General features: G+C 47.2%; 1 protein-coding gene across 9 annotated transcripts in view; it reads left to right on the top strand.

Annotated features, from left to right (window-relative positions):
• The window catches only part of PTPRE (protein tyrosine phosphatase receptor type E), a 94,123-nt gene that overhangs the window by 48,668 nt on the left and 21,440 nt on the right, over nt 1-24,015 (top strand). For 7 of the 9 annotated variants that reach the window (XM_063162988.1, XM_063162992.1, XM_063162989.1 and 4 more), the window contains exons 2-5: nt 12,622-12,731; nt 18,671-18,773; nt 18,990-19,063; nt 20,478-20,614. In XM_063162988.1, the coding sequence (XP_063019058.1) occupies nt 12,622-12,731; nt 18,671-18,773; nt 18,990-19,063; nt 20,478-20,614 (424 nt within the window). Of the gene's footprint in view, nt 1-2,708; nt 2,792-3,531; nt 3,583-12,621; nt 12,732-18,670; nt 18,774-18,989; nt 19,064-20,477; nt 20,615-24,015 lie in introns of those variants that run through there. The other 2 variants (XM_063162987.1, XM_063162996.1) reach the window with 2 other exon arrangements.

The raw sequence follows: 24,015 nt of genomic DNA, 5'->3' as shown, positions 1-24,015 counted from the left end.
CCTGAGCCATTCCACCAGTGAGCTGACCAGCCCAGGAAAACCTTTGCTGTTAACTTCCATATTGTCAGTCTCCATTTCCATCCTCAGCACTGAAAAGATCCTTCTGTCTTTAAACTTGGCCAAGCAATGGATTTGACTGAAAGGAGTGCCAGAGGCTGTGCTGCTGAACTTGCTCACAGGTATCAGCCCTAAAGGGTGTCCCTGGTGCTGGGACTGAAGGGTGTCCCTGCCTGCAGGGGCTGTGGGGTTCTGGCTCTGCAGGGACCTGGAGCTCAGGGAGTCAGCAGTGAGCTGCTGCCTCTGCACCACCAGCAGTGAGACAGCTCCCTGTGCACACTTAAATCTTTTATTCAACCCCAGCATTCATTCCTTGCAGTGTTTGGATTTGGATTTCTGGTTTTCTGCAGTGCAAAGCTGTGCTGGACTTTGGGTACACCTGTGAGGGCTCCAACCTGCTGGGCTGAAAGCCTTCAAGCCACAGCCCTGCTGCCCTCCTTCCTTCCTTCCTGTGTTGTGCCTCTTGGTGTGCTAGAGTGAATTCTCACACATGCAGTGGTGTGTTCTCCTTTTCTGACCCTCACAGTCAGGCAAGGCACACTTCTGCTTTGCTTTTTCCCTTCCTCCTCTTCCCTCCTCCACAATGAAACTGCAGCTGAAACACGTTCAGCATTCAGGCTGGCCATGATGCAGCAGAAAACTCTTCTGTGAGTATTTCCCCTTGGCTGTAATTAGTTTTTGTGTTCAAGGAGCAATTTGAAACATTCATCCAGAGCCATTACAAGGGAGCATCTGTGTGAGGACATGTTTTGTGCAGCTGAGGAGCAGAAGGGCCGCTGGGACGGAACCAAAGGCAACTCCTCAAGTTAATTGTAAGATTTTATTGGTGTTTCACTCCACTGCTCAAGGGTTTCTCATGTGAATCAATGGCAGGCTGCCTAATTTATGTGTGAGCCCTGCTTGAAAAGCAGCCCAGATTGATTTGCTGACAGCGCACGTGGAAAGGTGACCCTAATTTGTGACTTCAGCAGGCCCGTTGGGACAGGGGGTGCTGGAAACTTGGGAAAATGGAACTGCAAGGTTTTCCTTTGGCTTGAAAGGTTCCCCATCCCTGTTCAGTAAAATGCCATTAATTTGGGGTATGGGTATTATAAAAGATATTAATGAGATGTTAAAACCAGTCAGAGTGGTTTTTATCTAAAATGTTTGTTCCTGTATGATTTTTTAAGCAAATGGTGGAGCTTTGTTGCTGGCCAGTGCTGAATTATTTGATTAGTGCCCTGGTTAGTCTGATGAGTCTCTTTTCCTTCTCTGTTTGTGTTGATGACCTCAGTCTATTGCTGAGCTTGCAGGAGAAATAGTAAATAATTCAAAGCAGAGCCTTGCTGCAGAGACCTTTCTTAACTAAAATGAGACCACAAAGATGGATGTGAATGTACAGCAAGAGACACAACTGGATGTGGAACAGGGGTGTGAAATGGCTGTGGCACAGACCTGACAGTAGACAGCAAGTGCTTAGAAAATAATCCAGTGGTTTTTCCTTCATTTTCCACACAAAATCCCCCAGTGCCTTCACCTCAGCTCAGTCTCTCACGGGGCTGTGTGAGATGCCCTGGGGACAGTGACAGCAGCAGGGGCGTGGAGGTGACAGCTGTGGTTGGGTGTCACAGCCGCCACCCCAGCCCCGCAGTCACAACCATTTCCTTTAGCTTGGGGACAATGACATTGGCCAGAGCCTGGGGACAATGACAGTGGCCAGAGCTTGGGGCTTCCTGCTGACTCAGCAGTGCCATCCTGCTGTGCCACCGCTGTCCCCTCACTGAGCGCAGCGAGCAGCCCTGCAGAGTCCCTTTCAAGCTGGAACTCATTCTCTCCATTTAATTCTGTCTGTGCTGAGCCTCTGCCTCGAACCTTTCAAGTGTCTTTTAGGCTTCTGCCTCTGATCTAGAATTCCCAGTGAATTGGGATTGCAGAGCGAGCTGGGGTAACCAGAGAGAGCCCAGGCAATTCCTGAATCTCCTGTGCCCCAAACCAGTCCAGGGTTGGTTACTAGAGAGAGCCCAGGCAATTCCTGAACCTCCTGTGCCCAAAACCAGCCCAGGCCTTTTCTCCCACAGTCCCTTTGAATAGATTGGCTGCTCTTTGTGGGTTCCAAAAGCTGGGCTTACTCAGAAGGCTGAGCTTACTCAGATGTTTCTCAGAGCTGCTGGGAAGGGGGGCCAGGGCGGGCTGGCTCCTCGCTCATGATAAGCTTTGCTATATATAAAACTGCGTGGCTGGCTGCTGATAACGCTAATGAAAGCCTCTGTTAACTCCTTCAGCCATCAGCAGCAGGTACAGCAGGTGTCCATGGCTCTCCCCAAGTTGTTTTGTTAATTGGGAGCAAGTTTTTAATTGCAGGCACTCAGCCCTGCATTGCAGAACCGCTGCTGCTGCAACCCCCAATGGCAGTGATGAGGAAATGGTGAAATGGCTGAAAAAAGGGAATAAGTCCAAGCCCAACTGCAGGGGAGAAGTAAAAAACCCCACAAACTGAAAAGAGTCAGTTCTTCCTGCAAAAATGTCATACAACAGAGGTTCACCTCAGGGGATTGATTACACGAAATATGGGGGTTTAAATACTGCAGGCAGCTAATTCAGCTGTTCCTGGAGCTGGAGAAAGGTTCTTTAGCTGCAGGAATCCTTCTGGAGGAGGTTTTGTTTTGCTTGGGAGCAGCTGGCTGAGAATGGCACCTGTGTGTGGAGTCACCTGCTGGCAGCTGGTGTGTGACACCGAGCGTGGATGGGGGCCAAGGTGAGCTTAGGGGAGTGGGACACTGGAAGGGGACCTGGTGCAGGGGTGGTGGCATCCAGCTCTGGCATCTGCTGTCCTGCTTCCCAGCTTGTGGCTGCTCTGCTCTGGCTGAAGCTGTTGTGAGGTGGGAGTTGGTCTGAACTGCCCATCCAGATCTCCTGTTCTCCAGCATCCCTGGCACGGGATGCCCTCTGCCCCCTCACACATCATCTCCTGCCCCTCACAGCCTCCCAAACACAGGGGTGGCTCCAGCCTCTTCCCAGATCAGAGCTGCAGAGCCACCCCAGCTGCAAAACACCCAACTCCATCTGAAAGCCACTTTGTCCTTCCCTTGTCCCAGCCCAGGTTCCATCCCTGCAGCCACATCACCACATGGCTCTGGCTGCCCATTTCCTGCTCCCCCAGGAGCCTTTCCATCCCTTTGCTGCTGAGCAGAGCAAATCCAGCACTTTTCCATCAGAGCTGGCATTTCAGAGCCAGGCTGTCACTGCAGTGAGGAGCTGTCCCCTCAGAGCTGTGCTTTGCTGCTGAGGCACAGCTGGGCACTGCAGCAAAGGCACCAGGAAATTCTCTCTGGCCCTGAAAAGAGAAGAATCAGCTTCTCATGAATTTTGTGGTTTCTGAAAATACTTCTGGGTGTGTGGGGTTGGTGGTGCTGTGCAGCTGCACCTCACGAGTGGCCGAGCGTGGTTGGGTCTGTGTGTCCCTGAGGGGACATTCCTGCTGTGAGGGTGTTCACAGGGGTCCCAGGACCAGGGAAGAGATGAGGATCTGACTCCATGTTTCAGAAGGTTGGTTTATTATTTTATTTTATATATATATTATATTAAAAGTAAATAATATATTAAAATTATGCTAAAAGAATAGAAGATAAGGTTTCATCAGAAGGCTTGCAGGCAAGAAGAATGGAATTAATAACAAATGCTTGTGTATGACAGAGTCTGAGCGAGCTGGCTGTGATTGGCCATTAATTAGAAACAACCCCATGAGACCAATCCCAGATGCACCTGTTGCATCCCACAGCAGCAGATAACCATTGTTCACATTTTGTTCCTGAGGCCTCCCAGCTTCTCAGGAGGAAAAATCCTACAGAAAGGATTTTCCATAAAACATGTCTGTGACACCTGCTGCTGTAAACGCTGAGGGTGGGTGAATGAACACATGGAAAAGTGCTGGATTTGCTCTGCTCAGCAGCAAAGGGATGGAAAGGCTCCTGGGGGAGCAGGGAATGGGCAGCCAGAGCCATGTGGTGATGTGGCTGCAGGGATGGGACACGGGCTGGGACAAGGGAAGGACAAAGTGGCTTTCAGATGGAGTTGGGTGTTCTGCAGCTGGGGTGGCTCTGCAGCTCTGATCTGGGAAGAGGCTGGAGCCACCCCTGTGTTTGGGAGGCTGTGAGGGGCAGGAGATGATGTGTGAGGGGGCAGAGGCTGCCTGTGCCAGGGATGCTGGAGAACTGGAGATTCGCTGAGAATCGGAGACTGGGAGACTCCAAATTTTGAGATTTGGATGAGCAGTTCAGACCAGATCACCAGGAATGGGCCAGGTCCAGGCTGTGGTGAGGGATTGGCCTTGGGGACTTGTCAAGGATCTTTTCCAAATAAGCATTTTACAGCTCTGTTGGTTTTATTTAGAATTAATCCTCTTGCACTTGTGTAAGCACCTAAATAAAACATGACTCATTTAATTAATTACACTGAAATCATGGGACTGCACAACTTCACTTTAGGTAGGAGTTATTTTATCTCCTTTAATGATTATAGCCTCACTTCATGACACAACACAAATTAACCTTTGAAAAATAGATGGTAAGGGGACTTTAGCCTACTTTTTTGTGTTTAGAATTGGTGGGGTTTTTTTAATAACAGAAAGAACTACTGGAAATTTGTTGAGATTTTTGGGAATATTTAAACAGTTTTTTATACATCCGGTAGGAAATAGTGGAACAGTGTCCTCACTGTATTGACTTTGGAATCATGTGATGAATGGATGACCACTTCAGAAATGCACCTGCTGAGTTTTGCAGGATATTTCCTGCAAAAGGTGGTCAGGAAAGTGGAAAAAAAACTGGCAAAAGAATTCTTCAAAAAATGTTGGAGGGTAAATGTACATCTGTGAGAGAATGCATTAGTCATCCTGACCTCTTTTATTGCAGCGTGAAGAGAACAGTGCTCATCTCTCTCTCTTTCTGAAGTAATTCCTTCCATTTTTTTTGTGTGCCCTTTTCCTAATGTGGTCACCCTGTGCTGGACACTGGGGAGGCCAACCTGGAATTCTGGGGGGGCAGATTGGGCCCCTCGTGACAAGAAGGACATTGAGCACATGCAGGGAAGGGAATGGAGCTGGGAAGGGGCTGGAGAATCCCAGAGGAGCTGGAAAAGGGCTCAGCCTGGAGCAAAGGAGGATCCCCAGGGATCTTTTCCCTCTCTGGAATTCCCTGCCAGGAGGGCACAGCCGGGGGGTCAGGCTCTGCTCCAGGGAACAGGGACAGGAGCAGAGGGAACGGCCTCAGGCTGGGCCAGGGCAGGCCCAGGGTGGATTTTGGGGAAATTCCTTCATGGAAAGGTTTGTCCAGGCCTGGCACAGCTGCCCAGGGAAATTTGGAGTCCCCATCCTTGGAGAGATTAAAAATCCATGTAGATTCAATCCCCTGCTTGGGCACATGGGACAGTGGTGGCCTTGGCAGTGCTGGGAATTGCTGGACCCTTGTCTCAGAGAGCTTTTCCAACCTAAAAACTTCCTTGATTCTGTGATGGAGTTTTTTGATCTGACAGCTGCCTATTCCAAGCCTGACCTGGGTAGTTTTAGATACAACAGCCTTGCATTGCTTCATTCAGAGCCACTCAGGCATGGAAAAGAAATCTTTTCTTTTTTTTCCCCCTTCATTTCCAGATCTGTGGGGTTGCAGATAAGCCAGATGTGCAACACATGAGCAGGCAATGTATATTTTTTCCCAAATTAAGGCTGCAGAGTTCATTATGCTCCTGGTTTTAATTCAGTTTATGTCACAGAATATCAACACAGCTGCTTTGAGCAATCCTGGAGAGCAAAGGAAATAAAAGGAAAGGGATCCCCGTCACTCTCAGTGCTGCTGCCTCCTGGTGACCATGGAGTAATTGGGGTTGGAGGAGACCTTTGAAGCTCCAGCCCATTCCCGTGGCCCAGCCCGTCCACTCCTGAGTGCATCTGTAGAAATCCCATTGAATGAAAAACTCCCCCGCTGCTTTTCAAGTGGCAAAGTCACTTTGCAAGGGTGGCGTGTCACCAGCAGTGTCAGTTAATCCTGGCTGCTGCAGCCCTGTTAATGCACTGCTTAATCTGCTGCTGACAAGCTGTGATTTATGTTCCCGGGAGATCCCAGCCTTGCTAATTGAAATGGATTGGAGCTCGTGTTCCCCATCATGGGCTGGGTTTGGACACTCGGGGTGCTGGGAGAGACACACAGAAATAGCTGAGCTGGCTGGAATTTAAGAATTGGTGTTACAAAAGAGGTAATTTTTGTCTGCATTTGGGTATTTCTCTTCAAATATAATTTTTTGGAACAAATAACAGATTTGCCACATCTGCTGACCTCCTCTTCCATGGAAATCAAAGCAAATATAATAATTTGTCCACCTGAATTAGACACAAAGTGACTAAATAGGCAAGACAGTCTATCAAGCTTGATTATTCCAAATGGAAATTGATTTTACTCAGTTAATTGGGTGCTTTGCCTTGCTCGGTCTCTTACGTGTAAATGATTATTCTGATTTGTAATTTTTTAATCTAATTATTGCCATCTCTTTGAAATGATCTTTACCGAGGCTATTTGTGTAGAATACATGAGGAATTTTTACAGTCAGATAGAATTTTGTGGGCAGTTATATTAAATTATAGATCATTATAAAATTATGTATTTGTCCCCAAATTCCTTTGTTGTTTCTGAAGGGGTTGGAAACAAAGCTTGCCTGGTTTTTATTTGCAACATTGCAAATATGTTTACAGCAACATTGAGTGTGGAACTGTAAACAGTTCCATTAAAAATTATGGGATTTATGGTGAAATTTAATGTTCACAATGGAAGGTTTTCTAATTTATCAGTGGCTGGATTTTGAGGAATGTTTCCCAAGTGGAGAGGTCCCTTCTTGAGTTTCTTGCATTAAACACATGCACACACATCTCCACAAACTCCATTCCTTTATTTCTGTCTGGATTTTAGGATATTTTGAGTCTCGAGGAAGAATTAGAAGGATTCAAAAATAAGAAAATGAGAATTCTATTTGTTTGGGTTTTTTAAAGGTCCTGAATGTTAAAACGATGTCAAGACACGGGACTTGATCAAACTTCTGCAAATTGGATTTGCAGTGTCTAACTCCAAGTAACAGATGGTTATGGAATGGTTACCCCAAGAGGAGGAATTTTGAAAAATTCTGGTTCTGAAAAGCTGGAATTCTGGAATTCTGAAAAGCTGGTCCCAGCTGGTGGCCCATGTAGGGTGGATGAGGGCAGGAATCCAAGGTCCTGCTGCTCCACTGGCTTCAGTGCCCAAGGTGGGGATGGGGATGGAGGGACTGGCTGTGCTCAGAGGGGTCTGTGGGACCTGGCACCTCCCAGAGCTGTTTGTTCATTTTCCTTGCAAACATGAGGAATGAAGGGTTCAACTCCAGCTGGATGGGGCTTGGAGCACCCTGGGATGGTGGAAGGTGTCCCTGCCCATGGATGGGTGGGGTGGGATGGACTTTGAGGTCCCTTCCAACCCAAACCATTCTGTGATTCCAGTTTATGCCCAGAGAAAGAACAACTCTATGTAAGAAAGAACAACTGCTAAATAGCTTGAAAGCCATTTACTTACTATATTTTATCACCTGCAACACTCAAAATATGTTTAGTTTCACTGCCTCGAGTTCCTAAAAGACAGAGAATATTTAACCAAATTGTACTTTCAGACAAGCTCTCAAACCATTCATGGTTCCATCTTGATGGAAGTTCCCAATTTCCTCCAGGAAAGGGAGGAGCCATTCTCTTCCAGGTGTTTTGTCATTGAAAGGAAGTTTTGAGAATGCTGCATGCATCGTGGATTGCCTGCCCTGATGACATAATGGGGCAATAAAGGTCATGGGAGAGCAATTCCAGTTAAACTGTAACCTGGCACTGCCTGGGATGGGTCAGCAGGCACAGTCCCTGACTCCTCGGAAGCCAGGGCTCCAGGGAAAAGAGAACAGCTGCAATCAGCCCAGCTGGAAGTGGGAGCAGCTCCTGGCCTGGGATTCCAGCCAAGAGGGAGCTGCCGTGCCAGCTCACCTGCTCCAGGTAAGGGAACCCCCAGGCACTGGGGCTTGGGATTCTTATCATGGAATCACTGAATGGAAGGGACCTTAGAGCCCAACCCATTCCATGCCATGGCAGGGACAACTCCCACTGTCCCAGGTGCTCCAGCCTGGCCTTGGGCACTGCCAGGGATCCAGGAACAGCCACAGCTGCTCTGGGAATCCTTACAGGGACCAGCAGGGTGTTGGGGTTTGTGGGTGGAGGGCAGGAAGAGCAGAGAGAGAGGGTGACTGTTGTCTCCTCATTCCCCTTTTGGTGTTCTGTTGGTATTTTAAATTAAACTACCAAATTTTTGAGGTTGGCACTTGCTCTTGCTGTGGCCTATGGCTTTGTCAGCCTGCAGTGAAAAGGCTTTTGTGTCTCTCATTTTTAATTCTGTTTTCTGAATTGATGGTGCTTATCCTTGCAAATGTGACTTTGGTAGCACTGAGAGGCTGGGGCAGGACTGAGCTGGGGGAAAGCACAAATCCCACCAGTGTCTCCACTGTCCTCTGTGTTACCTGGGGTGTTTCTCTGATCTTTCCCTGCTTTAGGAGGATGCCAGGGATGGGTATCAGTTTAACCTGCACTGAAGCAGCTGGTGCATCCTTGGGAAAAGGAGCAGGACTCAGATCTGCAGCAGGGCCACGTGACACACGGAGGTTTTGTTGGCCTATTTTCTTCTCCAAGCCCAGGTTTTACTCTTGAGCTGTCAGGTCAGATGAGGATTCCGTTCTGCGGCCAAAATAGAAATTAGCCATGTGTGGTAATCCATTAATCCCTGGAAAGAATGCCATTTATTCACGTTTTGGGGAGCTGGGCTGCAGGAGGAGCTGGCCAGGGGTGTCCCAGGCTGTCCTATTCCCTGAGCTGATCCCATTCCAGCTGCTCTGGCTCCTTGGACAGGGAATCTGTGCTGCCCCGTCCCTGGCAGTGCCCAAGGCCAGGCTGGATGGGGCTTGGAGCCCTGGGATGCTGGAGAGGTGAAGTCCCGTTGGCCTATGAGTTGGTATTTTACCCAATTGAAGAGAGAAACTTCTGAGCTTTTCCTTTTTAAAGGGATAAAGGACGGTTTTGTCACTCCATCAGCAGGGAGCACATTCCTGTAGGAAGGTGTCCCACAGCAGCAATAACAAACGATAAAAATCAGTGCATGGTGTTAAACCTGAGGTGCCTGAGCCATTCAGAATAGAATCATGGAGTCATTTCAGATGTAAAAGATCTCCAGGATCATCCAGTTCAAGCTGTGCCCCATCCCCACCTTGTCCCCACCCAGAGCTCTGGGTGCCACCTCCAGGGATTCCGGGGACACCCCCAGGGATGGGCACTGCAACCCTCCCTGACAATGCCTGGCCACCCTTTCTGTGGCAGAATTCCTCCTGATGCCCACCCTGAGCCTCCCCGGCACAGTTTGAGGCCAATCCTCCTGTCCCTTTGCTCCTTCCCTGGGAGCAGAGCCCGACCTGTGCATATCCAGGGAATAAAGACTGACTGTAGCAGGGTATGAGTCGATAAATTCACGTTTTTTTGTTTTAAAGGCAGTTCCTATTTCTTTCTCAGGAGTTGCCCTACAGCAGAGCTATGTAATAATAACAGTTTGTCTCTCCCTGGATCTTTTCCTTTCCCCTTTTATCAACAAGAGGCTCCTTTTGTAGCACGTGGTTGTCCTTCCCTGCTCAGCCCTGTTCTCTCAGGAGAGTTGTTACTATTTTTTCCTTCTTGTTTTACCAGGCTGTATCATGAACTTTGTGCCGTTGTGAGTGAGGAAAATGTGGGAAATGCTGCTGTGCCTGCAGCAGTGGGTTTTTTGCTATTTGTTTTTTTGGTTCAGAAAATGGTAATGTTGCAGGCCTGTACATGAAGTCCATAAATATAAATATAAATTATAACTATAACAATAACAATATAAATATAAAGTTAAATTCATGGTGTTTTTGTGGGATTGCAGCTTGGGCACCTCCCCATCCACCCCAGTGGGAAGAGAAGGGACAGAGGGGAAATGGCCTCAAGCTGTGCCAGGGAAGGTTTAGATTGGAAATTAGGGAAAATTACTTTGTGAAAAGGTTTGTCCAGCCTTGGCACAGCTGCCCAGGGCAGTTTGGAGTCCCCATCCCTGGAGGGGTTTAAAATCCATGTGGATGTGGGACACAGGACAGTGGTGGGAATGGTTGGATTTGATGATCTTAAAGCTCTTTTCCAGCCTTAATTCCATGATTTTCTGCTTGGTCCTGCTGAGCCCAGTCCTTTGCACCTACCTCAGCTTCAGCTTCTGGATTCCCTTGGAGTTTTCCTCCTCCTCCTCTCTTCAGGAGCTGGAAATGCAAAGGCCAAACCCAAAATCTCAGGATTTGCATAATCTTCGTGGCTGTGTTTATTTCTGATAAATTGAGGGACACCACAGCGTGTTCCAGCCACCCTTTATCACATCCCTGAGAATTTTATGAATTTTTATCACATCCCAGAGAACAGATTCAGGGGTCTGGCAGGGAATGAGCATCTGGAAAACTCTCCTGACAGGGATTTGGAGAGAAGCACTGATGCTCCTTTCGCTTTCTGCTCTCCTGGAAACCTTCCAGCAACTTCAATTATTCTGTGGATTTTTTGTTTTTTAAGGAGCTGGATGTATTTTAAGGATGAGAAAGTGAACTCAGAGTTGCCTTGGAAAATCAGCCCCTGCCAGGTTGGAGTACCCAAAATTCCAGTGGATTTCAGCAGCCTTTGCTGAGGGTGGGAAGCATCCCAGCATTCATCACCTCTTCCCTGTTAATTCCACTTTTATTCTGCCTTTATTCCACATTTCCAAATCCTCCTTCCTTTCCCTTCCCTTCAGTTCCATTCAGTGCTGCCGTGTGTCCCAAGGTTTCTAATTATAAATATAATATAATTATAAATAGTTAATTTGGGACATTTATATAATGCTCACAGTGATGCAGGCACAGTTTGCAGTGAGGTGCTGAACACAATTAAGGGTCTAATCCCAGGAATGGGATTGGGAAAGAATGGGATTGTAAAACCCCAAGAATGGGATTAAGATTGTAAGACATTTAGGGTGCTTAAATTAGAAATAGTAGTAGTAGAAGGAATTGAAGGAGTAAAATAGTAGCAAGCTGGACTGGGGGAAAAATTAAGAAAATAAAGTTTGTTGCTAATAATATCTTAAAATATTTTATTATGTTATAATAAATAATATTTTTAATATTTTTATTTATATTTTAAAATATTTTTATTATTCTTTTTTCACTCATTGTATTAGAGGAAAAAAAGCCCCATTGAGCTTCCCAACTGTGTATCCAAGAAATGGGAGCTCTGTGCTGAGCCTGAATTTACTCCTAGGTGTAGGACCAGGCTTTGGAGAGGCTGGGAATGACTGGGAAAATTTCACTTCTGAGTAACAGCTGTGAGAGTGGCACAAAGGTGGTGTGAAAGTTGTTGTCACGGGAGATTTCTCTATATTTGAGTTTATCCAGGATTATTTCTGGTGGATTATCCCACTTTACATGGAAAGGCAGGATTTTCTAATGGTTATTCTTATGACTGCCAAATTCCTGGGTTTTTTAGTGCGTTGTGAGGCAGGACTGTGCAATACCCCGTGGAAATGGAACTGTTAAATTCAGTGTATTACCCTGAAACGGGGAGCTCTGGGGAGCAGCAATTCAGGGACAGGATTTTAGCAGTGGCTGCAGAGCCACCATCTGGATGAATCCTGCCACAAAGCAAAGGTTGTGTGAAATTGTTTCTAAATCAAGCAGGACTGGCTGGGGGCTGAGATGGGAGCCTCTCCTAATTAATCTGTTCATTAGGGATTGGATAAATCACAACAAATTAATAACAACATTTATTTTCCGCCTCTATTTAGAGGGATTGAACCTGTTTATTTGCCTCCATCTGTGAATTTCCCTGAATTAAGAAACAGCACGTTCTCATCACACTTTTCCTCCAATTTTCTTCACACTGGAGATTATTTTCTGGCCTCACCAAGGCTGAAATTGTGTGTTTAGAAAGGAGACTCAGCTGTGGCAAACATTCCCCCAAGGAATTCATCCACGGAGCCCCTCACCTGTGGCAGAGGGAGTTGAGTGGGATCAGGAAGCCCTAAAAGTGTGTGTCAGAGGGACTCAGAGCTTTCTGCTGTTACTGGGCTGCTTGTGGTCAAAAACTTTTCCTCTCTGTTATGAATTTTCCTCTTATGTCTGGCAATGACTCCCAGGATTGTTTCCTCAGTGTCCTCAGATGGCTTTTTTTATGGAGGGACCATTTTTGCCCTGATCTCTGGTGTTGTCTGTGAACCATGGCTGAGGGTTGCCATTCTGTTGCTGAATATTTGGCATCCACAAGTTGTATTTTCTTCTTCTTTTTGCATTAAAACTGAACATTCAGTGCTAAGGTGATGGAGAGTATAAAACAGGGTTTAAATAAATTTAAATTTCAAGCAGACATTGCTTTTACTTTTAGCTTCCTTCTGCCATGAGGTGGAATAAAAACCAACATGATATCAATTTGACCTGAATTTTATATCGATTTACCTCTGCTTTGCTTCCTTGCAGGTCCAGGATGGAACATTCCTGCTCGCTCCTGCTGCTCTGTGTTAGTTTCATTTTTGCACGAGCCCTGCCACCCAACGGAACAGAACTGCCCAAAACAACCACAGCCACCAGTAAGGAGTGCCCTGGGGGGCAGGATGGGCACGAAGCCAAGGGGGTGTCCCTGGGGGCTCAGTCCTGGATGTGTCTGCAGGACTTTGGCCCCAGTGACACAGTTGTGACGGTGCCAGGTGTCCTCTAGGCATGGTTGGCACGTGGGTGGTGTTGGGGTTTCACTTTCTGTTTGCTGTGGGAGGGGAAAGCGCGGCAGAGATGGGGGAGCTGCAGGGCCCGGGAGCTGCCGGGGGATCTGGGCACAGAGAACAGCAAATAAAGTTTCATTAGGCAGCAGGATGGGTAGATGGAAACGCCATGAGGAGCCTTGGGACGTGTTCTGTGTCTTCATGTAAAGACTCAAGGAGGGTGTGAGGTGTCCTGTGGAGGGTCCTGCCGGGTGAGAAACAGGAGAGTTCTTGTTCCAGGAGCTGAGAGTGATCTCCTCATGATCCCTTGAGAGGGCTGCCCTAGAGCAGAGGCTGGGCAGAGTCACAGAACAAAGCAGGGATTTATTCCAAGGATCTCCTCCATGGATGCACCTTGGGCAGCACCAGAGCCCAGCCAGGGCTGCACCCAAGATGAACCAAAATGGCCCCAAAATGCACGGCCGGGCACGGGCTCTGTCCCTGGGATCAGTTCTGCTCCATTTGCACCTTGCAGTTCATTGTCCCATTCCAGCTTTAGCCCTGCAGTCCCACCCTGCTTGTTTTTCTCTCTGCAGCCCACGGGGTTTGTGCTCCTGGGCTGAGATTTGGGTCATTTGTCCTTGGTGCCCAGCTGGAGCAGGAATTGTTTTGTCTCCCTGCTCTGTGCACAGAGCTCAGCATGCCCTGATGTGAGCCCAGACCCACACACTAAAGCAGCACAGAATGTGAAACATAGAGAAGTTAAACCTGAGGCATCACCCTGGGCCACCACAGCACCTCACATTCATCCTCATTTCCGTTTGCAGAATTTCTTTCTCCTCAAACCCTCCCAGAACCATGTCCTGACACTGCCAGTCCTGGGGAGGGGCTTGTTCAGGGAATTTGGGGGGTTTGGGGAAGTGCCCAAGGCCAGGTTGGACACTGGGGCTGGGAGCACCATGGGATAGTGCAAGGTGTCCCTGCCATGGCAGGGGTGGGCTGGGACAATCTCTGAGGCCCCTTCCAGCTCAAAGCAGAGTGAAGCTGCTGATGTCCCCTGTGAGCAATGTGACCACGTTTTGATGAGTGTTCAGGTCACTGCTGTTGACACCCAGTGCTTCATAGAAGGCTGATTTGTTGCTTTATTTGCTTTTAATCTGTTGTGAACTTTACACCCCTGGGGAAGGAGAGGAATCAAATGCCAGGCTTGGCTCATGGCCCCCTGGATTGTTTTGGTTCTTGGTTGTAGTAATTTAAATGGAAATAGGGGAGATTTAGATATTGGGAAGAAAATGAGGCTGGGCAGAGCAGCTGTGGCTGCCCCTGGATCCCTGGATTGCCCAAGGCCAGGCTGGACACTGGGAGCACCTCAGTGGGAGGTGACCCCGCATGGCTGGGGTGGAACAGGACAATTTTGAGGGTGTTCCCATCCCAAACCAGTCTGGGATTTGCTGCTAATCCAGGTGTGAGCATTTGCCTTCTCCAGACTCTGACTGGGGCACTCCAGAGCTCAGCTGGGAAAGGGAGGTTGGGGGACCAGGGGCCCCCCATCCACCAGCAGCGACAATCTGAGTGTGGCTGTGCTGAGTGCTCCCAAAAAACCCAAATTATTCATAGAAAAGAGGCTTTAGCCGAGTGTGAATTTGCTAATTAATCAGTTTGAGGTACTGTCAAGTAGTTTTTGGTGCCTGCTTCTTGTCTGGCACCTGGAGCTGTAGAAAAGCAAGTTACTAATATTGGGCTGAATATGTCAGAATATGGGAATTGAGAAGGGGAAGTCACTTGTTGTTTTTATCACTTCCCAGAATCTTAAAACAAAGGGAGTTTTGCCATCAGTGTTGTTCATCTTCAGAGCTTAATTCCAAATTGTGTTGGATTTAGGTCTGATAATGTGGATAAGAGTAATCTGATCATCCCTATTTTAATTAAATCTTAATTTCAGTGATATGATTCAGAAATGATTGGTGTGACTAAACTGTTTTTCCTAAATATCAAAGCCTTGCTGGCTCTGCAGTGAGGAAGAATTTTGTCTGACAGGCAAGTTAGGTGCACCCTGAAAATTACATTGCTGCAGAAAGAGAACCAAGATAATTGGATTATCTAATAAATTTGATAGCCATTGAATTAATACAGCATTTTAAAATACAAAAATAAAGATTTTTGATTGAAGCATAAAGAAAACTCCATTTAACAGACTATGGAAAGAACTAAAAGAGCCTAAAAAAAATCAGCTTTCCTTTTGCATGCTAATTTGATGTGTGATCCCAAAAGATACTTTTGATCCTGAAAGGAATAGGTATAAGTGATTTCATGCCATTATTTGAGCTGCCTTGATTTTTTCAGAGATTTGCTGAATTACAATGTCAGCTTTATTCTTATTTAAAACATGGTTACCTTGTCTGCATGGGTTGATTTTTAGCACTGCTGCCATTTTACCTCCTACAAGAACACCCTGAAATTGCAGCCATGAAATTGCTACCTTGAAATTTCCCTTTCAGAAAATGAGAATATTCTGGGCCATTTACTGGAAATTTGCCCTGATCTTTACTCCAGGTATTCAACTGCATTAAATAAATATAAACCAGCAAACCACAGAACGGTTTGGGTTGGAAGGGAGCATCTAGTTGTGACTTCCAAGCTAATATTTATTAGGATTTGCATAAATAAATGTATATTTCTAGTAGAGATCTCTTAATGCTCCCAGATCCTTGTTACAGAGTGTTTATTCATGATATTGTCCGTGACCATCCCGTAACTCCTGGTAATTCAAATATTTGTCAAATATTTGTAAATTCCCCAGGATTAATCATAGTCTCTGGATTGTTTTACTTCCTCTTGTGTTTTTACTTGTGGAGTTGTTGAAATGTGCAAGCAGGCTGGGAGCTGCAGTTGTAAACCTTTAAATACCTTTCCAAATGTTTACATTCCACTGCTATTTACTCCATGAGGGCTCCTGGTGCCTTTGAATCCTCCCAATCCCTTCCCATCACTGGTGTCTGAGCCTTCAGAGGGGATGAATTTATTAGAGGAGCTGCTGGTTAAAAGGCAGGAAAATGGAGCAGCTTTGGGGCTCCTGTTTAGCGCTGGTTCCAACTTCCATCCAGTCAGTGGCAATGTGAAAATGACATTTTGTGTCTCTCCTCTCTGGAGAGGTCCCAGCCAGGACACCGTGTCCAGCCCTGGGGAGGAGCTGGAGCTGTGGGGATGAACCCAAATGTTCAGTGGGAAGCAATGAGTGGGAATGAACCAAAATGTACAGTGGGAATGAATCCAAATGTTCATTGGGATGGAGGAGAGGCTGGGAGAGCTGGGATTGCTCACCTGGAGAGGAGAAGCTCTGGGGTGACCTCAGTGTGGCTTTCCAGGGCCTGAAGGGGCTCCAGGAGAGCTGGAGGGGGACTGGGGACAAGGGATGGAGGGACAGCACACAGGGAATGGCTCCCAGTGCCAGAGGGCAGGGATGGATGGGAAACTGGGAATTCCTGGCTGGGATGGCATTCCCAGAGCAGCTGTGGCTGCCCCTGGATCCCTGGCAGTGCCCAAGGCCAGGCTGGACACTGGGGCTGGGAGCGCCTGGGACAGAGGGAGGTGTCCCTGCATGGCAGGGGTGGCACTGGGTGATCTTTAAGGTCCCTTCCATCCCAAACCATTGTGTGACTCTGTAACACCCAGGGGTGGAACTCCCCTGTGAGGCTCGTGGTGGTGATTTCATGGAGAAAATGAGGCAGCATCAGGAAACTGAGCTGAGGAGAAGGAACCTGGCTCATTTCAGTTGGTATTTAAATGCCAGAGGGATTCTCTGCAGACACTCAATTCCAGGAATCAGTTTGCAAAGCAGAACTTCAGAAATAGGTGGTTTCAGGTCAGGGGGTGGAGGGGTGACCTTTAAAGGTGCCTCCAGGCCAGGCTCAGAGTGTGTGGCTGCAGTTCCAGGGGGGCTGGGCTGGCTTTGCCCAAGGGATTCAGCTCTGAGATGTTCAGCTCACATTTACTGCTGGTGCTGGTTCAGCTTCTCTTTTCCTGGCTGGGATTGAGCTTTCAGTGTTTGCCTGGGAATCACTTCTCCACAGACACCCCAAAAATGGTGCAGCAACTCTGTGAAAGGAAGAGAGGGGTGATTTTTTAAAATTTTTATTGTGTAATTGTCTGAGGGGAAATTTTAACTCCCTCGTGGTGCAAACTTGTTGTTTCCCCTCTCATTGTCACAGAGCTGAAGAGAACCAACACAAACCCCCAAACCCTGGAGCATTCTGGCATCCTCAGGGTGACATTTCAAATCCATGCAAGTGGCTGCATTTTGTCTGTGAGGGACAAAACCAGGGATTTATTTTTTTGTGTGTGTGTTTGTTTCCTTGGCAGCCTTGGCTCCCAGGCGGAGCTGCAGAACACCCACAGAAGGTGTTGGGTGCTCGTTCATCCTCACCCAGCCGCTCCTTCCAGGAGTGATTTCCTGAACCCCTGCCAAGCTCCTGGCTGCAGTTTTGTCATGCCTGTCACTTTTATCTTTATACACCACCCAAAAGTCATCCCTCATGCCTTTTATTGCCGTCCCTGTCTCTGGGTTGTGATGTTGATTTATGGGCCCTTTTTCCCTGGGTGTCCTGAGCTCACCTGTGCCTCTCCAGGAATTTTCCCCATGCCCTCACACCCTGAGAGTTTCCAGCTGCTCCCAGCATTCAGGTGGTTTTGTAGCCATCAATTCTGGGTATTTGTTTGATCCACAGGAATCCTTTCTGGATTATTGCAGGTGGTTCTTACTCCTAAATATTTTTTTTTTTAATCCCAGAATTGTTTGGGATGGAAGGGAACTTAAAAAATAATAATGGCAGGGACACCTTCCACTGTCCCAGGTGCTCCAAATCCTGTTCAGCCTGGCCTTGGGCACTGCCAGGGATCCAGGGGCAGCCACAGCTGCTCTGGGAATTCCATCCCAGCCAGGAATTCCCTCCCAATATCCCATCCAACCCTTCTGTCAGTCAGCTCTCAAAGACCACTGTAGGAATGGCAAAAAAAACCCCACTCCTTAAAGTGTGTAAATGTAGTTTAAAAGAGAAAAAAATCTGAAATAGCAGCAGCAGCAGCAGAAATTGCCTTAATTTTGGAAGAGTGGTTGTAGGGTTGTGTTTTGCTTGCTGAAGGTTCAGACTGGGAGTTTGGCTTCCTTAGATAAAACATGTTGGGTTGTTAACGATTTTAATCTGTTCTGTATTGAATTATTCAGTAGAAGGAAAAGGTTACAGAAGCATAATGAAAGTGAAAGGTAAAGAGACACTTGCACAAAACACTGCGAGCAGAAGGGTGAGACTCAGAGCTTGTAGCAGATACAACAAAGATGTTCTTTCATCTCCATTCTGAGAAAAATGTCATTATTCCTGCTTGTTCTTATATTTATATAGAATTTCAGTGAATAAAATCTCTTAGAATTTCAGTGAATAAAGTCCCTGTGAAAGGTGGCATTTTCTGTATATCTATGTAAGGTGGCTGAGAAGCAGCTGATGTACATGAGGACACTGCAGCAAACCTTGTAATGGGCTTCAAATTCAGCTTGGTACATTATAGCTGTTCAGCTTTCTCTCATTACAGGGAAATTGAAAAATATCTTGGATTTTCTCAGCAGCAGTGGTTTGATTGTGCTTTTGACGAGGGAGAAAAAACTTAAAAAATAATAAAAATTAACTTTCAATTTGAGCTTTGCCTGTGTCAAGTAATTGTGAAGCTTATAGTAAGCAGAGACAGATATTTGAGCAGAATTTTTGGTGCCTTGAGCACAGTTTTTGTGCCAGATGAGGCAATCCACAGCTCATATTCCACATTTCTTGTTCCATCCCCAGACTCCACCGAGGAGAACACCTTGCACAAGGAGCTGCTGACTTCCCTGCTGATCCTGGTGCTGGTGGTGATCATTTTCGTGGTGCTGGTGGGGTATTTTTTCAGGTGGGTGTTTTCCTGTTGCTCAGCCCATCCTCTCTCTGAGCCCTCCCACGGAAGCAGAAGCGAGGCAGAGCCTCGTGCCTGCCCTGCTCTCCCTGCCAGCATGAACAGAAAGAGCCTCTCCAGGATTACACTGTCTGTAAAAGGGGCCTGGGGGGAAATGCTGCTGCTCTGCCCTTGCCAGAGCTGTGGGTTGATGTGGTGCCTCTGTTGTTGCAGGTTCAGGAGACACAGGAAAGCTGTGGTCAACTCCGGGGACAAGAAGATGCCAAATGGGATCTTGGAAGAACAAGGTATGGGCAGATTTGCTTTCAAACTCTCACTTTTATTTCTGTCTTTAATTCAGAATTACTCGGTGTTTGCTTTTGTTTCTGATATAAGTGACAGGGTTGTTGTTAAAGAGAAAATAGTCTGAAAAAATACAATCACAAATGGTTTGGGTTGGAAGGGACCTTACATTCATCCAGTTCCAACCTTGGTGCCATGTGCAGGGACATCTCCCAGCCCTTGGCTGTCCTCTCCAAGCTGGCCTTGGACTGGAGATCCATATTTAGAAATCATCCTCAAGCAGTCTGTGGAAAATCTTAACTTTCAGTTGCTGCTTTGAGAAAGGTTTCACTTTGTGATGCAGCAAATGTTTCTTTATAGAACCTGCCTGGGCTCTTTGGAGATGTTTTACCAGGGTGCCAGCTGAGATGCACATTTGTGACACTGGGATCTTTGTATTTAGAGAAGGAATTGCAGGATTTCTTCTTAAAATGGGGGAAAAGTCCTTAACACTGTGATCCTTATATCTGGAGAAGGAATTGCAGTGTTTCTTCTTAAAATAAGGGGAAAAGTCCTTAACACTTTGTGAATGCGCTGTGTGCTTTCTGAATGTGAGGCAGGGGTTCAGATGGGGCAGTTTGAAACCAGAGGCACCAAAATAAAACTCTCTGTGGAGTTCCAAATGTGAAGCCAGAGGCACTGAACTAAAACTCTCTGGGGAGTTCCAAGTGTTCCCCCCTGGTCTGAGTTGTGCTGGGTTTGTTTCTGCCCATGGGGAACTCCAGGTTGGCTCCTCTGTGGGGCCCAGCTCAAACCCGGGCTGGACAAGTTGTTCTAATCACAACCCAGAGGAAAAAATGACCAAGTGAAAGATAAAATAATCAATCTGTGGTTTGTGTCAGCCCCACTTGACCATGTGTGAAGGGATGAGTGAGCTGAAGACGGTGACAGTCAAAGGAAAAGCCAAAAGCCTAAAAATACCCATCAGCTTCCTGCTGGGGTGTTCCTGTGCACAGGGCAGCAGCTTCTGTTGGCTGCCAAGTTCAAGATAAATTATTTATTATCATTATTATTAGCATTATTTCCCCTCAAAATGAAATAATCTGGCAGCACCTCTTTGGTGATAGCTGCCAAAAGCTGTCCTTGCCCTGTCAGCAGAAAGAACCTTCTCCTTTTCTGAATAAAACTCGGTCACTTTTAAATCCAGTGTAAACAGAGCAATCATTCGTTTCACCAGCACTGGTTCCTCTTAATACCGTTATGCTCCCAAAGCAACCACTTGGCCTATGATTTGGTGTTTTAATTTCCTCTAAATCCCCTTTAGCACCTCAGGGTGTCAAGGCCGCGGTTTGCTTTGGCATCTCTCAGCAGCAGGATGAATTTGCAGTGGGATCTGTGCTGTGGCCGTGCCTTTAACACGTGCTGCCCTTGTGCTGACAGAACAGCAGCGGGTGATGCTGCTCAGCAGGTCTCCCTCGGGCCCCAAGAAGTATTTCCCCATCCCTGTGGAAAACCTGGAGGAGGAGATCCGGATACGCTCGGCCGACGAGGGGAAGCTCTTCAGGGAGGAGTTTAATGTAAGTTCATGCACATGGATGGCTGAAAATGGGGGGAAAACCCCAAAATATCTGCAAGAATTAATAATTCTGTGATTGGTGCATGATTGGTGCTGTTCCTACAGGTTCTGTCGTGTGTGGGGACCCTTCATCTGGGTAAAACCTGGAATTTTTACTGATTTGTAATGCTGAATTGGTATTATATGAACTGTTTGCCTCTTGCTAGCATTTTAAGGAAGTCTTGAGTGTTTGCCTGAAGCTGGAGGAGAGGAACATTGAGTATAAACATGTTCAGCATTGATTTTCATGATAGTGCTGGAGGGGTTTGGGAGGATCTGGGTGTTTCACCTCCATAGGAGGTATTTAAAGACACAGTGCGGCCTTAATATTGCCCTGGTGGGATTTGACTTCTTTTTTCCTGATAATTTGACTTTTTTCCTGATAATTTGACTTTTTTCCTGATAATTTGACTTTGTCTTAGTGAGATTTGACTTCTTTTTTCCTGATAATTAGACTTTTTGCTCTTGGTTGCCATCCCAGCACTCCCCTCTCTGCAGCAGAGTTTCTGTGAGGTGTCAGCTCTCAGGTGTTCCTGTTGAGCGTGGCCTTGGGCAGGATTTTGTGGTTGTAGGGATGAGCTGCACCTGGAGCCTGTGCTGAGCTCCTGCAGGATTCCTGTGGAGAAACACAACACCAGGAGCCTGAGTTTGGGGCTTTTTCCGGATTTTTTATGAGTTCTCTTCACTTCCCTCCAGAGCAGAAGCAGAGCAGGAGTTTAAATGTCAGGCGTGGATTTGTGAGAGCCAAGGCACGTGTTGATTAGGCAGGCTGTTGAGCTACCTTCTTAATTGGGAGCATATTTAGAGCTGCAGTTTGGCTGATGGTAAATTTAAACCACAGATTTTTGCCTTATCAGACAGGGAGCATTGTAGAAATTCTCCTAAAGCTGAAAATGAAAGTGAGGACCGGCCTGACACGGTGTGTGCTGGTGAATTTTGACTCTGCTGATGAATTTGCCCTGAGGTTCAGAGTGAAACAAACCATCTGTTTGCATTTTTTAAACCCCTCTTTGCTTTGGTAATGTTCTGCCCCATGCTGTGAGCGTGTGGGATTCTGTCCACACCCAAAAACCTGGGGTCTGATCCCCAAAAATGAGCAGTGGTGGGGTTGATGCTCAGTGTGGTTTTTTCCCTGTGGCTGGATGAGGTGTTGGCTGGAAGTGTCCCAGGCCAGGTTGGACATTGGGATTTGGAGCAGCCTGGGACAGGGGAAGGTGTCCCTGCCATGGTAGGGTGGCACTGGGTGGCATGTAAAAGATCCTCCCAACCCAAACCATTCCCTGATTCTCTGGTTCTGTGCCTCAGCGCTGCCCTGGGGATGCTCCAGAGATCTCTCCCCACTCCACACCCCACATGTCAGGGGCCAGGCATCCCTGGGAGAGCAGATACAGGAGCTCCAGTGGGAATTAGGAACAAATTTGGGCTGAAAATAGTGAGTTCCGGGAGCCAGGCACATGCATCAACCTGAGTTTGGTCCCCAGTGTTTTTTTTGGTAAAAAGAAACCAGACATTAAAAGATGAAGACACCCAGCAGGGAGAAAAGAGTTTTGAGGACAGTTCCTGACTTTGAGGACAGTTCTCTTGGATTTATGTGCTAATGGTGTTCTCCAGCAGCTTTGATTTTGTCCTTAAAGCCTGCATGACCCTTAAGTGTCCATTGCACCCCTTGGACACACCAGAACAGCTCCTTCTTTTTTGTGATTCCTTTGTGAACACTGGGCACTGGAAAGATTGTGTTCCTTAACAGGAAAAAAAAAGGGAAAAAAATGAAAATTGGTTCCTTTCGTAAAGCCCCAACCTCTGTTGATCATCCTTGGAAGTTTGGGATTATCACCTTGATTTTCAGATTAATTACTGAAAAACTTCCCCAAGAGCTTTCTTTTGAAATTTGAATTCTGGCTTGATTAAGACACCCCTGTGGCTCCTCCAGTGCTAAAAAGGAGGAAATGTGCTGATACTGAGCCTCTCAGAGCTCCAGTGGCATTTTGGGGTCACTGCCTAGGGTGGGGTGGCACGGATGAGGCAGGACCAGTCTTCTCCTCGTGATTTGGGGTGCAGGGAGGGTGGATTTGGGAGGAAGGATGTGCTGAGGAGCAGCAGGGTGAATCATTCACATCCTCCCCGTGGGTGCAGCAGGAGCTGGGCTCTGCTCTGGGCTCAGCACCCACCCTGGGCACCAGCAGGGCTCAGCAGCAGAGACCTGGCCAAAATTAATTCCTTTTAATTAATTCCTTTTTATGGATTTTTCATTTCAGCCCTGACCCCCCCCAGCACACAGGAAACCCTGCACTTGTGGGCTTGTCACAGATATCTTTTATGAAAAATCCTTCCCTTAGGGTTTTTCCTCCTGAGAAGCTGGGAGGCCTCAGGAACAAAATGCAAACAATGGTTATCTGCTGCTGTGGGATGCAACAGGTGCATCTGGGATTGGGCTCATGGACTTGTGTCTAATTAATGGCCAGTCACAGCCCAGCTGGCTTGGGCTCTCTGTCTAAGACACAAGCCTTTGTTATCATTCCTTCCTATTCTATTCTTAGCCAGCCTTCTGATGAAATCCTTTCTTCTATTCTTTTAGTATAGTTTTAATAAAATATATATCATAAAATAATAAATCAGCTTCTGAAACATGGAGTCAGATCCTCATCTCTTCCCTCATCCCGGGACCCTGTGAGCACCATCACAGTGGGCTTGGTTTGCTGGGGCTGTTGTGGAGCTGGGAATGGAAAAGAGAGGAGGGTGAAAGAGGGCTGAGGAGGAAAGCTGCTGTCAGGAACATCCAGAACTTCTCTGGCTGTTAATTGAAAATTGGGTGACTTGAGGTTTGAAGAGATTGTGGTTAAAAAGATAATTATTTCATAGGGTCACAGAACGGTGTGGGTTGGAAGGAGCTCAAAGTTCATCCAGTTCCAACCCCTTGCCATGGGCAGGGACACCTTCCCCTATTTCTTTTTTGGTTTTGTGTTTCATAATTAACTTTAATCAGCAAAGTGGGCTGATAAAAAGCCACGGGCTTCATTCACATGAGAAATTAAGCAGTCTGCCAGCAGCCTTCTTCCTCCGCCCTCTTTCAGCCTCCTCTCTTTTCCACAAACCAAGCCCAGGAGTGCAGGGTGGTGTTCCCTGTGTGCTGGGGGTCAGGGCTGCCTGTGCCCCCCTGTGTCCCCCTGTGTCCCCCCGTGTCCCTGTGCAGTTCTGGGGGATTCCAGCCCTGCTGTGCCCCAGCCCTGCCCACGTTTGTCCTTGCCCAGTGTGACTCAGCCTGGCAGGGGTGCCACAGGGGGCACAAGGTGCTGCTGCCTCCCCACACTGCTGGGATTTTACCTCCCAGGGCTCCACCCTGCCCCGCTGGGGCTTTTGGAGCTC

The sequence above is a fragment of the Melospiza melodia genome, chromosome 9, assembly GCF_035770615.1.
Source record: "Melospiza melodia melodia isolate bMelMel2 chromosome 9, bMelMel2.pri, whole genome shotgun sequence".
In the NCBI taxonomy this organism is placed as follows: Eukaryota; Metazoa; Chordata; class Aves; order Passeriformes; family Passerellidae; genus Melospiza; species Melospiza melodia.
The sequence above is the reverse complement of the archived record's forward strand: the minus strand, read 5'-3'. Positions and strand labels throughout refer to the sequence as shown.